The sequence below is a fragment of the Leuresthes tenuis genome, unplaced genomic scaffold, assembly GCF_036924035.1.
Source record: "Leuresthes tenuis unplaced genomic scaffold, fLeuTen1.0.hap1 SCAF_16, whole genome shotgun sequence".
NCBI classification, from domain to species: Eukaryota; Metazoa; Chordata; class Actinopteri; order Atheriniformes; family Atherinopsidae; genus Leuresthes; species Leuresthes tenuis.
Genome location: NW_027325370.1, coordinates 9,438,689 through 9,453,144, shown reverse-complemented (window position 1 = coordinate 9,453,144; position 14,456 = coordinate 9,438,689). Strand labels below are relative to the sequence as shown.

Here is a 14,456-nt window from a genome sequence, read left to right as displayed (position 1 = left end):
CTCGCTCACAACATTCACATTTCTGTCCGTCCTAACATAAACCGTTACAACACGAACCAAAGCATTAACCAGGCTGCTGTTATATTTGACATTACACTTTTGTGCAAACAGACAGGGCAAGCAAGTATGTAATCATGTTAGCTTCATTTGTGCTTTTTGGTAGATCGTATTATTTTCAGACAGTGAGGCTAAATTTAACCCCCATTTCCTGAATTATTGCTAGGCTAAACTGACTGGCAGATGGCCAGAGCAGAGGTATAGAAACACCTAAAGATCCTTATCTATCAGAGACCTACTGTGGCGTCAATCAGTCCATTTCATCTGCGATCACTGCATAAACAATCTTTTTGCTCTTTCCATCTAATCTCACACATTTAGCTAAGCCACAACATACACGCACAAACTTGTTTTCCTATGTTCTCCCTTTTCACCCCACTCAAGGTTTTGCATTGCAGATATTCGGCCTATGTTTGTATGTGTTTTGGGGGAACAGGACTTCATGTGGCTGAGTGTTTGCAGAAGCAGCCACAGGTGTGAATGCCATGTGACTGAGGTCAAGAAGAGTAAAGTGAGAGTGTTCAGCTGTCTGCTTAGATCACTGTGAAAGAGGAGTATGTTTGGAAGTTACCAAGGAACTGTGTACAGTGAGACAACCGACGACCTCAGTTTGCAACAATCTCCAGTGCTTGCATTTTAAAACACAATTTAGCTGCGTCTCCTATCCAGAGTTGCATTTACAGTGTTTATATATGAAGGGCTATAACCTGCTGCTTTCAGTTACAGAACAGGCAATCAGCCGTGTTTCAGCCTGTATGTCTGTTCAATCACATCAGGACAGCTATCACATCTGAAAACCTCTTTATTTAATCTTTTAAGTGGTATTGCTCCATTTCGCAATAGTGCAAAATTCAATATTTTGAAATATATCATAAATAACAAACATATAATAAATAAACAAGTATCACCACATTAACCACAAACTAAAAAAAAAGCTACAGTCACATTGAAATTGCACCAATGAAATTAAGATATCTTAAGCAGTCTTTTTATGTACGTTTCAATTAACAGAACAGAGGCCAAAGTCTTGTGTGGTTTTGTGCACCTTTGTCTTAAATTCTGTCTCCGACTCTCTTGGACTTTACTGAATAACAGCATCTCAATAAGGCCACCACTGCTCCAATTCTGCCACAACCCCAAAGCAGTTTCAGCAAAACAAAAAAAACAAAGAAAAAAAAAACCGGATCAACAAAATCCTTTAAATAAGGAGAAAAGGCAACTTCTTAGAAGTCTGGAATGGTATCACTGCACTACACGGTGAGCTGAACTGAACCCAGATACTGACTCATAATCGAGTCAAAAATATTCATAGTGATCCATTTATGTTTGACAAAGCAGATTCACTGGTGGAATTACCCACCACAAACTATGTAGCTGGTATGTCTGTGGTTAATTATGCTGTTCAGCTTTGTTCCTGTAGAATTACATCAGTTTAAACAACATGGTAACAATATGAAGGACATATGACAGCCCCAAGTGTCAGTAACATTACTTATCAGTTGATGTTTGTGTAAACTGGTTCTTGCTTTAATTGGATTTGAAGCCATCACGTAAAAAAAAAGATAATTTAACTCTCAATTTCTTTCAAACGATTTCAAAATAGATTTGAAGACAATATGGAGTCCTCTCATTGACTGATCAACAGGTCTACCAGCGACTAAAGCCTTTTTCACAAATAGCGGAGGACATAAGGTACAGTGTCATGTGAGATCGTGCTTGTGGCAGTGAAACACTAAGAAATGCAAATAAAATGCCGCAGCGCAGTGCCGCAATCCGTCCTTCTAAACTTCAAATACATAAACTCAACAGCTACCTCTTTCATGCCAAGACATTCTCTTTGTCATTTCCACCAACGATATGCACATCAAACATCCAAATAAATATATTAAAAAACACTCTTAAATAGGCATGTCTTGGGTCTGTTTCCTTTTGTAAGCATCTTTGAAACAGAATATATTAGATTCTATAAATATGTATAGTTCAACTTAATTCTCTGTTTTCATATAAAAAGGATCCAAACTCATTTACAGTTCTGAGGGCCTAGCTCGTCTATGTTGTTGGTGTCCATGCGCTCCTGCAGTGTGAAAAGGGTTTATAACGTTGCTCGTTACTGCCACCTAGCGTGGCAAAGCAGTACTACAACATTTATCTTCACAGGAGTCTGTGCCAATATGTAAACATGCATGGTACAACCACTAAAAAGCTACGTTCCAAAAGTAAAATCGTTCGGTTTCTCTTTTTTATACATTATTGCAAAAACTCCTGACATCAAAGAAAAGCCTTGCAGAGGACGACATCGAACCAAAAACATTTACAACACACATGGCGGAGTTCAGATGTGTGACACGCTGGCCGCTTCACAGTCAGTGTGTCAAACACTTTTCATGTTGGGCAAAAACAAAACAAAAACGTCTTTTTCCAGAAATATATCTTGAAGAATGAGGGAGGTGGTATATGTATGGCGGAGCTAAACAGTGGACCCTTGGACATTCGGACCAGATACAGTGCAGTCAGAATGAGCAGCAAGATGGTAAGCTGCAGCCCAAAAGGAAATGTTAATAAAAGTTACATTTTAAAGGATGGTTAGTATAATTATTGTTTTAGCCCAGCCAAAATGAGTGCAGGGTTTCTTTTGCACAATTATGTGTTTTTTGGTACTAGATGATCTGTGCAGAAATGCACCGGATCTGAAATCTCTGTGGAGAATTTTCTTTCCTATTGCTTGTAAAAGAGGAGTCATTTGTTGAATATATGTGAACATTTAGAATGCTTCATATAACAGATTTTAAAAAAGGTTCACTGCTTTTTTTTTTTTTTTTTTTTTTTTTAAAATCATAGCTGGCTCACTTGCTGCTAATTCTGAAGCGTACTGTACCGAGCCAGGGGCCTCATTCGCTCTGTCCTACTTTCTTTTCCTCCCCTCCATACATTTACCTGACCCCTCCCAACACTCTTACTCTTCCTCCCCCTCCATGTCTCAAACCGAACAGTTGCGTCTTTTCCCAGAGCCAGCCGGGGTTGTAGCAGCAGAGGCTGAGGTCAGCCAAACGGTGACCCCGTGTCAAAGGCTGGTGGAAGAAACCGAGAGGGTGGGTGAGGAAGGCGGTGGGAAGTTCAGAAGCTCCAGCACTGCCACGCCCACGCTGCTGCGCCGTGTGAACATGCAGGAGGCTGCCACCCATTTGTTGCTGCGTGGGTTGTACTTCTCGATGGAGTTGAGACTCGAGCTGCCATCGTTACCTCCCACTGCGTATAACCAGCCATCCATTGCCACCAGGTCATGAGTGCTCCTAGAAGGAAAATAATCGAACATAAAAATAGATCCAAATTCTCGGTATCTTATAAAAACAATATTAATGTTACTTTCATTGACACCCCCCCCCTTGATCTGATCAGGGGGGCATCTAGATTTAGATGGAAGTGCTAAAAATACTCATGACATCACAATCCATTGAGATTGGTTCTGGCCAAGAGGCCTTCGACAATATTTTTCATTGGCTCATGTATATCATCATTGATCAGTACAGTGTAATGTTTAGAACTGTGTAAATGGAGCCTCTTAGCAACTAGATAGGCTGAGCACTCAAAGCCATGCATGCATTATTCATGGAGCTGCACAGGCAACTGTTGTCAGGTTTTCCTGTTCCTACATTATTCTGACTCACTCACAACCGTGTGTGTGTGTGTGTGTGTGTGTGTGTGTGTGTGTGTGTGTGTGTATCAGCTGACGTGATCACAAAGACTGCTATGTCTCCAAATCTCCCTGATGTTAAGTGTTTGCATGGGTTGGGTTGGGTGCCAGCTACGAGAGTCACTCTGTAGGACAAGTTTTAGCTTTCATCCACAAAGAAATAAGAAAATATTGACTTTTCAGGATTTTAATGTTCATGTCTTAAGTTTAAGCAGTAAAGAAGACGTATAAAAGCCTCAAATCCTTTTCCCTGTACAGGAAGGATCTGGCACAGAACAGGGGTGTTCCCTTTTGACAAGCCTCATATAGACAGCCTTTCTGGTTTTATTCAACCATTACTTCCTCACTCTCACAGAGATTATTTTTCACCAAACGACAAAACTACGGTGAGCCAAGCGAGGACAAACAGCTGGCATATCATTAGATATTTGCTGAATTTCTTGAAAGGGCTATTGGATTAGAAAGACTGACTCAACCAGTCAAGATATATTGGGATGCAAGGTGTCATGTTTGTTAAGAAGTACAGAAACAAAATATACAGCTGGACAGTTTGAAGACATTGAAGCCTTTTCAGCAAGTCATTTCTGTGACTTAAAGCTCTTCAAATGGGGAAGTGGAACTGGGTCATTTTATTGGCCCAGCTGACTAAGGTGTGCCTCATTTAACTAAATTCCCTGTACTCTTCACAGGTCATTTGTCATCTCCTCTCCCACATTTTCTTTGTGTATTTTCATTTTTTTTGTGCAGCCCTTTCTCTTCAAAACATAACCATTAAACACAGTGCACCATATAGACTGCGTATTTTACTGGTTACAGTATAACCATATTTTGATTAGTATTTGAACTTGAGAAAATCTCCACTTTTGTAATAATACATTTGGCTAAAAGCTTCCTTACTGGCTCTGGAGAGTCAACAAATGTGTTGTCCACATTGCTCAAAGGCAGTAGACTTTATTACTTCATCACTGAACTTGTTATAACTGTTTGGAAAGTCCCTGGACCTGAACTTGCTATTTGCGTTTGTGCTTAAAACGAGCTCTGGCTGCAGGCTGACCTGCGTATGTTCATGGGGGCGACTCCTTCCCAGGTGTTGGTCTTGGGGTTAAACCGCTCCACTGAGTTCAGGCAGCTGGTGCCGTCATTGCCTCCTGCGACGTACAGCATGCCGTCCAGCACAGCGACCCCTGCACTGCTGCGCCTACTCAGCATGTTGGCAATGGCTGTCCATGTGTTACTCTGTTCATCAAATCAAGAGAGTGAGCAATGGTGACGTGTCCATCTCTTGATTCAGCTGTCGTGTATCTTTTTTTCAGCAACATTCAGTGGAGCTGAGCCTGGTAATAAACAAGTTATTCTGAAATTAAATTTAACAGCTGCTTACTTGAGGGTCATATTTCTCCACCGTTGCCAGATGTGAGGAGCTGTCATAACCCCCCACTGCATACAAGCTGCCATCTGCAGGGGAAAGGGGAGTAAATACTGAGAAGTAAATACAGTATTGTCAGTCAAATACCAAGATGGCAACTCCCAGTTGATTTCTGATATTTTAATGTAAAATCTAAACATGCAGTAAAACAGCTTATCTAAACATTTTTTTCACTCTCAAGTTCCTACCCAGAGTTGCAACCCGAACATATCGCCTCCGGGTGCTCATAGCAGCAATTGAGGTCCACGTACTGGTCAGAGGGTCATAGCGTTCTGCACTAAAACAGAGAAAAAAAGGCTTTTATTTATAATAATGACAAATAGAAAATAAAAATGTGGATTTCATTTAGATTTAAATGATCACAATTCTTCCCATTTATCATCAAAATGTAAGTCTGTGTGTACCTGTTGAGACAGGAAGCGCCATCATAACCTCCAGCAGCGTACAGCAAGCCATGCAGAACAGCTACACCCAAACAGCTCCGTCTTGTTCCCATGGAAACCTCCGGTTGCCAGGAGTTGGTGATGGGATCGTAGGACTCCACTGTTGCAAGATCTGAGGTGCCATCATAACTTAAGGGAAATGTGGATGGAATAGGTTTGGACTGAAGTGTCAGCATGTTGACTTGAATAATCTCTGAGTAAATATAGTATCTATTGCATGGCCAGTAGCCATGTTAAATACATCATTTGCACAGAGGAAAGCTTTTAATAGCTTTAGTAAGAGATGAAGTGGTGTTCCAGTGAATATTAACTTGTCTGAATAAGGGTAAACACTACAGTTATTATAACTCACCCTCCAACTGCATAGAGTCTGTTCCCAATGGCTGCCACACCCACCCGAGCCCGCCGTGTGGACATGGAGGCCACCATGTGCCAGCGATCCGTCCTGGTGTCATACGCCTCGCAGTCTCCATGGATGGCAAACAGGCTGCCACCACCTGGGATACAAACCAACGAACACCGTGCAAGTCACAAGCATGTTAATGTTTTTACGTTTCATTGCAGACATGAGAAAAAAGAGGATTCATGTGTGGTCTAAAAGTACCCTAATGGGTACCTTCGGGGGCACACTGACCAACGGCGAAGAGCACAGGGCTGGCGCCCTCACAGCGTCGTGGGCGTGTCCGGCTGTTGCTTAGGACTCCCCTCTGCTCAGGCATCAGATGGTATTTCAGAGCTTCTATCAGGAGATCCTTGCACTCCGAGTGGTGACGGACCAGTAGCTCTGTGTCAACGTTGCTCATCAGAAAGTCTCGCTTCAACAGAGGCAGCCGCACACACTTCATCAGCTGATGGGGACAGTGAGTTGAGGTCAAGCGGAACAGAGAAAATTATGTTGGAGGAGTTTTAAACATGCAAACAAAAATCAGTGCTGAGAAATCCTCTCCAGTGAAAGGAAAAAAAAGACTCACCCAAGGGACATGTTGCCTGCGCCCATCTATATCATGTTTAACCCAGCTCAACACGGCTCGGTACACCTCCTCTTCAGATGGCACATTGAGATTGTCACTGGAGATCAAATCCAGCACCTGTAAGGAAAGAGCACAGCAGATGAATAGAACAGTTTATATTATAATTAATTATAATTTCAAAGAATCACCATTTTAAAAAATCTAAACAAATGCCTTTAATTCAGCTGCAATCATTAATAAACTTTTGCAAAAGAGTTTGCCTCTGAAAAAAGAACAACAGTAATACGACAGTTAAAGCTTCTCAGCCAGACATGTCAACACACAGGAAGTGCACTGCAGTGGCCAGAAACGGTATGAGTTCCTGTATGTTGCTTCTAATGTCGACCGAACAGCTTCCTCTCCTTGTTCATCCTTGCTTTGCTTGGTTTGTCTGTCAAAATGTCTTCGAAATGACACTCAAACAGAATCAGTCAATTGAAAATAACCTTGACAATGCACACATATTAATGCTTATTTTATGTTCTGCAAGTGTAGTTCTGCTGCTATATAACTTAGGCTGCCATTACTTGTGCGTGTGTGCGTGTGTGTGTGTGTGGTACGACAAATGCTGCAGCCTGAGTGGCTGGCTGGCACTGTTCCCAGATCAACTCTAAGCTGGTGCGGCTGGGAGGGAACAGAGCAGACAGCTGCTGTTCCTGACGTCTTGCCTGGCCAGAACAGGACCACACTTAGCAGTCTCCATTAATCCACAGTCACAAAGAGAGAGACTGCTGTTGCCCCACCCTGCAGTCACTCCTACATCTGCATGCATATACTGCATCAAAGTGTGCATTTTGTGCAGAGGACATATCCTTGTACTGTAGGATGGCAGCAAGAATGAGGGACATTTGAATGACAGGGGTTACAACTACAACTAGATGCTTCAGATGTCTTCATGCGCCATAGACTGCAATTAGGATGCAACTAGCGCGCTTCAAAATGTCGCACATGTGTTGCTGCATCATTAAAACATTCACCGAACTGACTGGTCACAATCATGTCATGCCTTTCCACTTCTCTCACAGAGGATGGAAGAAAATATGGGACATATTCCACAGCTCCGTGAGTCCTTTAGAGCAGCCAGTACATTTATGACAGGCACAAACAGTTGCAGAGAGAATGGGACAGGAAGCCAAGGGAAAGAGAGAAGAATTGAATCGAAGAAAATGTTCTATTTTTAATCTGCTTTAATGCAGCTTAACTTTTGCTGTTTAAATGGACTGCACCCACATGCTGGCTGCAGATTCAGTCTGAGGGCTTTGGAAGGCCAGAAACAGAGTGAGGCTGAGTGTTCTACTCCTATGGAACACCGTGACTTCACTGCAGCTTTAGCGAGATGAGAAGATAACGGGAGAGTGATACCAAATGCTGTTTTTTTACTTCACTGTCAGCTGAAAAAGGATCAACAGGTATTTGTTTGAAAAGACAAAGAAAAAAAAGTCCAAACACAAATTACTACTTGGCTTGTGGATAAATGTGGACATCATTGGGAAGTCATTAAAAAGAAGCTGCAAGTCTTTCAAAAAAGAATATAAATAAACAAATAAACCCATTTGCAAATTGCTCATTTTCTAGATACAATTTTAACAGGAGTTAAAAATAGACACAAGGATGTTTAAATTGTCATAACTGAAACAGCAGGCATATTCAGCTCCAGTGATGACGAACATTGTTGTTTTTTTTTTTTTTTTTACACATCAGAATTGTGTATCAGCTCTGTTCGGTCGCCAGCTTCAATCCCCTCTGCAGATTTTGGTGTTATTTAATAACAGAGTCTTTGTCTGGGCAGGTTATTCAGGTATATTTACACTGCATTCATTTTCTCCAGGCAACACTTGGGTGGTGCTTTCCGGAGCTTTCTGAAGGTACGAGGGCCTTCAAGGTGGAGCTCATAGTCTGAGCAAAGATTTTGTTTTACTTGTAGTTTGTGATCAATAAAATTCAGACTAGGAGTTTTTATAATTCTTCATGGCTTTGATGGCCACATCTGCAAAGTACAAAATTCAGAATAAACTATCACGGTTTCTATAGTGGACTAATTTACTTAATCTTCACAGGATTTGATTTTCCTGGTTCTAGCTAACATCTATTAGTCCTCAGGAAATTACAGCATAAAAGAATTGGATAAGCATGATAACATCAAAAGGCTTTTTTCTAGTACCATCCTGCTCAATAGATTCACACCGAGACCCTTTCGACAAGAAAATAGACATCATTATGCAGTTTCTTCTTATTATTTTTTTTTCATTTAAACTTGGGTACACCTGCTGCACAAAGTGACTGACTTGTTTTCCACTGCCAGAAGCAATGAGCTTACACTCAGATGGCTGGTACTAAACATCACCCTCAAGGACAACCTTGAACACAACTATAAATATAAATGGATTGCATTCGACTATCCCACAGGCTGTGGTGGACCACAAGTTCTGATAACCATAACTTTCTGTTTAATATGTTTGACTGGACTGTGGGAGTCAGGTCTACAGAGTAAATCTAAGTGTCAGCTGCTGTGTGGAGGGGTGAAACTGATCCACGGCATATCTTTTTATCCCCAAGTTGGTTCTCCTGGCTGTCTAAGAGCCTCCGTGAGACAAGCTTAAACCAGTAAATGTATGTTTTTAAAAATCATCTCAGGGTTGTCCCCGCTCTGCGCTTTGGTGTCATCTTTAAATCACACTGATCAGAGCTGGAGCCAACAAATACTGTGACAAAGTCATTTAAAGCAGGACCAATTGTAATCTTTCCCATTGAAGACCAAAAAAACAACAGATTAGATGGTCTTTTTTTTTTAATCCAGTGCAAAAGGGGCATCAGAAGACCACAGTGTAACCAAATCACTTCTGAATAGTTAAACAGGCAGTTTCACCTGCCAATATGTCAGTCAAACTAGCAACAACCACTGGCAGCTAACAAAAGCTCCAGGACCACACAACCCTGGAAGGATAAATTGGTACAACTAATGGAAGAGATCTCTCCCAAAACTTTAGCTGAGGTTGGGAACAGTAAAACACGAGAGCAAAAATAGAGACCTTTATCAATGTATCAGAGGAGTAAACAGCGTTGTTTGGTCTTTAAACAGTAGAGCAGCTGTGGAAATGTCACCAGCTCTGCCTAATTACCACTTCCAGGACTGGAACCACAGCTTTGATACTGCTGAGCCCAGCTGATGAATAAGTGATAATTTGGCTGAGTTGACTTGCAAGATAAAGTAGTCAGTGGCCACACAGTGGAATGATAAAATCACAAGGGACATCATTAATGCAATAGGGGCAGAGAAAGGAAAAAAGGCTTTCTCAAGAATATTAAAAACAACAGCAGGCCCACACCCACCTCCCTTACCTGAACTCTGTGGTAGAAATGAGGTTGTCATTGATTAACAACATGTGGGAAGTGTAAGCACCAAGTTGTTATTCACAGGTTTAATAATTGTCATAAATTCATAATTATTGGCAGTCATCTAAGACCGGAGCAAATCAAGGAAAAGCAACAGAGCAGTGGCTTTCTCTCCATGGTGACTGAACAAAACAACACAGAGCTAATCTTCAGTAAATTACCCGTGTGACAGACACAGGAGGCTTCTTCCTGTGGACAGATTAACTACCAATTGTTTATGTCCCACCATGAAAATGCCACCATTAAAACTCCCTTCAGAGAGGAAAGCTGAGGAGCATCACCCCTACCTGTTTCAGTGGCAGGAGCATGAACTCCTCTGTCTTGGACACCTCCACAAAGTGCTGCAGCACATACTTGTGCGCCGACTTGAGGAGGTCACTGCAGGAGTGTGTGTCAGCGAAGCCTCGGATGCCCAGGCAATTAGAGGGGTCCAGCTGGCTGAGGAGGAACTTGCAACAGGCGTCTCTCACCCCATTCAGCTGCAGCAGGCTCGCTGCTGGGAGCAACGTCTGAGAAGAGTGCAATCACAGGCTATTTGTTTTTGGAAATGCTGTTAAGGTGAATACGGGTCAAAATACCATTCCATGAAGCTGAAAACTTGGACTCTACCTGCACGTTGCCTTCCCCGACGACAATCTCTGCTGTGTAGGCGTACTGGACCAACTGCTCCAAAGCCTGAGGATCGATGTCATGAAGGGTCACGTGGGTCTGCCGACTTTCAGACATCTCATCTGTATGACCACACAGAACGCGAGCAGTTGCATTTTCACTGCAAATTATATTATATAACTACAACTCTGGCTGATAAAACCACCTCTGTATTCAGTCATGCTGACTGACATCTACTAACATACACACTGATGCCGCTAAATGTCAGAACAGCTCATTTGTTGGCATCTTTTAAATGAGTGTTTTTAGAGAGCGAGTTTTTTTAAATTCCTGAGTCTAAACCATCTTGGTTCCAGCAGGAGTATGTAGGAATGTTCTACATCAACAGTTAAATGTTTCTGCCGTCAGTTAGACAAACACACAAACACAGATACTGAGCTTTTCTGTTATATTTCAATAGCCCAATTAGTGACTGGTTCAGACGGGAGGAAGTCCAAACAAACAACTCTCTGGAGACACACTAAAATCATAAAATGTCTAGGTTTGGTAGGAAATCAGAGACTCACACAACTTCTCTGACTACCTGTCCACCAGACAGGAACAGAAGGAAGGAATTTATATCAACTACAAGTCATGAAATGACCTTTACTGTGGACAAAGGTTTGAGTCATCAAACCCACCAATCGAGCAAAATTATGTGCAGCTTGATGTCAGAGCTTAGGCTGTATGTGCCACGTGCTGATTTTCGTGAATATCAGGTACAAAAAGGCCAGAACAGGCTGTCTCTTCGGCATTAAGGCCGAAAACTTACTGGTAAACATAGCGTGGAAGTAGGGGCTGCAGGAAGCCAGCACCACTTTGTGTGCCTTGATTTCTTTGTTGGAGACATGGAGCACAATGTCGCAAAGCAGGCCACGCTGTCGCATCCTGTTCATGGACACGAAGGAGTCGTGGTAGTGGCGCTTTGAGTTGTGGGAGATGCTGTGGCCGTCACGGTTGAGCAGCTGCATGCCCCCCTCCATCATGGTGCCTGGTGTTGCAGTCGTGGGCTCCTGCCTGGGCCGCACTCTGGGCAACTGAAACATGAAGAAAACTGTTCAAACAAACGCCTCTGGACCATTCATTTTCTTTCTTTTGTTATTAGTAAAGTCTTGAGAGCTCTGTTTACCTGCAAGAGGCAGATGTGTTGACAAGTGTCTTGAGCCATCATCTCATCTATTGTTACAGTTAAAGAACGCACCCTGTCAGCTATGACAGGAGATTCAACCAGCATGGCAGAAAATCTCAGTACAACTACAAAGTGCAGCGACATTGCTGGCCTGATTATTTGACACTAAATGTCATGTGTGATTAGATCTAAAGGTACTATTGCAAAACCTGCATTTAAAGCAATGTTGTATATTCATTTATTAAATTGCCTTGGCTTTTGTCACTGCTAAAAACTTGCACCAACATGATGTGTGAACTCTACCTTCCTAAAAGTTGTGTTATGAATATTTCAGACACATGAATAAAGCACAGGCGTCCTCACCAAGACAAACAAAATCAAAAGAAAACACGGCCTAAGACTGTCTGTGTTATTGTCAATAAAGGAGCCTTAATTGAACAGAAACATGCCCCAACTATGGATAGAAAAGTAATTAAAGAACCACTCTTTGGCCTTCCTTCCAACCCCCACACTTCTACTTTACACCAGTCACATGACATAGATAAAAATTACACCCCTTAACAAGGCGAAAACACACAAAGGCATTGAACAAAACAACACACACATACATGTAGGAGTTCATCACATTCTGAACCACCAAACGCAGGCAGCCTCTCATACCATGTGGCTCACCTTTTGAGTGAGTGCATAGGTGGGGTGTTGGAATAATCTGACCCTGTAGTGAAGCAGAATTTCAAATTCGAATTATTTTTTTTTTACATTTATCGATGAAAAGAAAGATTTGTACGAAAACAACAAGCCTAAAACATCCAGAACAAATATGGAGCTCCAACAACCTTTATCGGGGGCGAATATTGACAAGTCTGAAGTCCAAGGAGTGCAACACTCTGTTAAAGCATATGATCCCTATAGGTGTTTGTTAAAGACACTGTTCACTGAGAGTCAGTGCATCATGACAATATCTCTCATCTGTTCTCTGTCTGTGTGTGTGTGTGTGTCTCTCTCTGCTACACACTTTCCATCGTCCCACCATCATCTCAAATATCATCACAGCTGCCTGGCGACCAGCTTCGGGTCCCATTTTCCAAAACATAATAGACCTAAAACACACACCGGCTGTGCTCCTCTGTCAGGAAATAGTCTCCCCTCATGCCCACAGGAATAACACGAGACAATGCTGCAAACTGAAATATGCATACCCAGGAGTTTCACACAGATGTGACAACACTACCACAGTTTAGGCCAACAGAGTGAGGCACTTGCCTCGTCTCGTCCGTCTCTGGCTCAAAATCTTGGCTGGCTTCCTCACACAGGCTCTGCGGCTGCTGTTTGACAGCATGTGGACAATCTTGTTGGAAGCACAAATGTTTTGAGCAAAGGCATATCTAAGCACACATCAGCCTCTTTAAACGATCTGAGGACACCCCCACCCCCACCCCCACCCCCAACCCCAACCCCCACTCCACTATTTTCCTGTTTTTTTTTTTTCTTTAAATAACAGCAGCTATCAGATGCAGCTGCTGCAGCAGCAGCAATAGAGAATGAATGTGTCATTTCTTTACCAGTGGTTGTGTTGCAGTTATCCTTGGACACAGTGTCCTCCTCGAAGTGATGGGAGACAAATCAACAGCTGTCAGCAGTCAGCGGTCAGATTGGCTTAAAACTGGTGCTATCGTCTGGGTATCTGTCCATATTCTGACTACAACATAGGAAATATGAAGAAAGCCTCTGTTTTGTGCTGTATGCATTGACGTCAGTGCAAAAAAAACCCTGCATGAAAGCTGACATCGGTTTGTTAAGGTAGCACTGTAACGGCCTTAGGTGGAAACATTAACGCTGTCGGTGCCGTTTGAATCTAATTATGCGGGGATAAAGACAGGCATACATAATACATGGAGAGTTGTTTCACTCTTGTGATTTGCAAGCCCCTTGCGATGCGTGTTCGTTTATCTAGTAATGTCACAGAAAACGGCCTTAAACGCCACCTTTTGTTTGGTCAGAGTACGGAAGTGCGTTCGATTATTACAACATCACTGCCTCTGAAGGCGGCGCTTAAAATACCAGACCAGTGTTTGGCCAGAACTTAATGTATTCCGCATGTCGGTTATCCCTGGTAAAATAAAATCAAACATATGCCACCAACTTATGAACATGGTGTTCAATAATGTATAGAACATTTTCATTTCCCATTTTGAATATGATGAATAAGTCTAAATTTTGCATCATGCTTCATTCTGTTATTACATGAAAACATTTTCAAAGCTGTTTAAGTTAAAATGTATCCGTGTGCATTAGCCGGCTAAGCTAATAATATAACAAAACAGCTTGGAAGGAAAATTTAAAGCAGGTGGCCCTCACCCGCAGCCGCTCTCGGTGTTGATGTGACAGCAGTGATTTCTTCTGGTTTGTAAGCTTGCCCAGGTTTGTGGTCGATTACAGAAACGAATAAAAACATAAAAAGCCCAAATGTCCCTGTCCGGATCCTCAGCCTCTTGTGTCTCGTGAACGCAGCTGATCATTTAATTTATACCTCACGTGCAGAATCAAAACACTACTCGTTCTTGTATGAGCATCTATGGCTGTAAAATTTTAAGGTTACCGTGAACGCCTCGCCGTTTAGAAAACAAAAAAAATCTTATTATCATTAACTTTGATTGTT

The 14,456-nt window shown here is 42.2% G+C and overlaps 1 protein-coding gene across 4 annotated transcripts; it reads right to left on the bottom strand.

The window, feature by feature from the left end:
* Positions 1-841: 841 nt before the first annotated feature.
* klhl17 (kelch-like family member 17) lies at positions 842-14,360 on the bottom strand. Of its 4 annotated transcripts, none has more exons than XM_072366893.1 (12): positions 14,156-14,360; positions 11,441-11,705; positions 10,630-10,751; positions 10,308-10,529; positions 6,589-6,705; positions 6,234-6,465; positions 5,970-6,114; positions 5,579-5,746; positions 5,363-5,451; positions 5,130-5,203; positions 4,803-4,984; positions 842-3,347 (listed from the first exon to the last, which is right to left on the bottom strand). In XM_072366893.1, the coding sequence occupies exons 2-12, from the start codon at positions 11,652-11,654 to the stop codon at positions 3,119-3,121; spliced, it is 1,794 nt and encodes a 597-aa protein (XP_072222994.1). In that variant the 5' UTR covers positions 11,655-11,705; positions 14,156-14,360; the 3' UTR covers positions 842-3,118. The 4 variants fall into 4 exon arrangements, with proteins under 4 accessions (XP_072222994.1, XP_072222993.1, XP_072222991.1 ...); XM_072366892.1 differs by lacking the exon at positions 14,156-14,360 and adding an exon at positions 13,360-14,004; XM_072366890.1 differs by lacking the exon at positions 14,156-14,360 and adding an exon at positions 11,798-13,203.
* Positions 14,361-14,456: the final 96 nt, after the last annotated feature.

What these genes read in the sequence shown, in the direction of transcription:
- klhl17 (XM_072366890.1), bottom strand. Translation starts at nt 11,941, where the DNA reads ATGTCGCTGCACTTTGTAGTTGTACTGAGATTTTCTGCCATGCTGGTT. An exon ending in AACACATCTGCCTCTTGCAG is followed by an intron (nt 11,706 to 11,797) that starts GTAAACAGAGCT and finishes TTCATGTTTCAG; the next exon opens with TTGCCCAGAGTGCGGCCCAG. An exon ending in TCGGGGAAGGCAACGTGCAG is followed by an intron (nt 10,530 to 10,629) that starts GTAGAGTCCAAG and finishes CACTCTTCTCAG; the next exon opens with ACGTTGCTCCCAGCAGCGAG.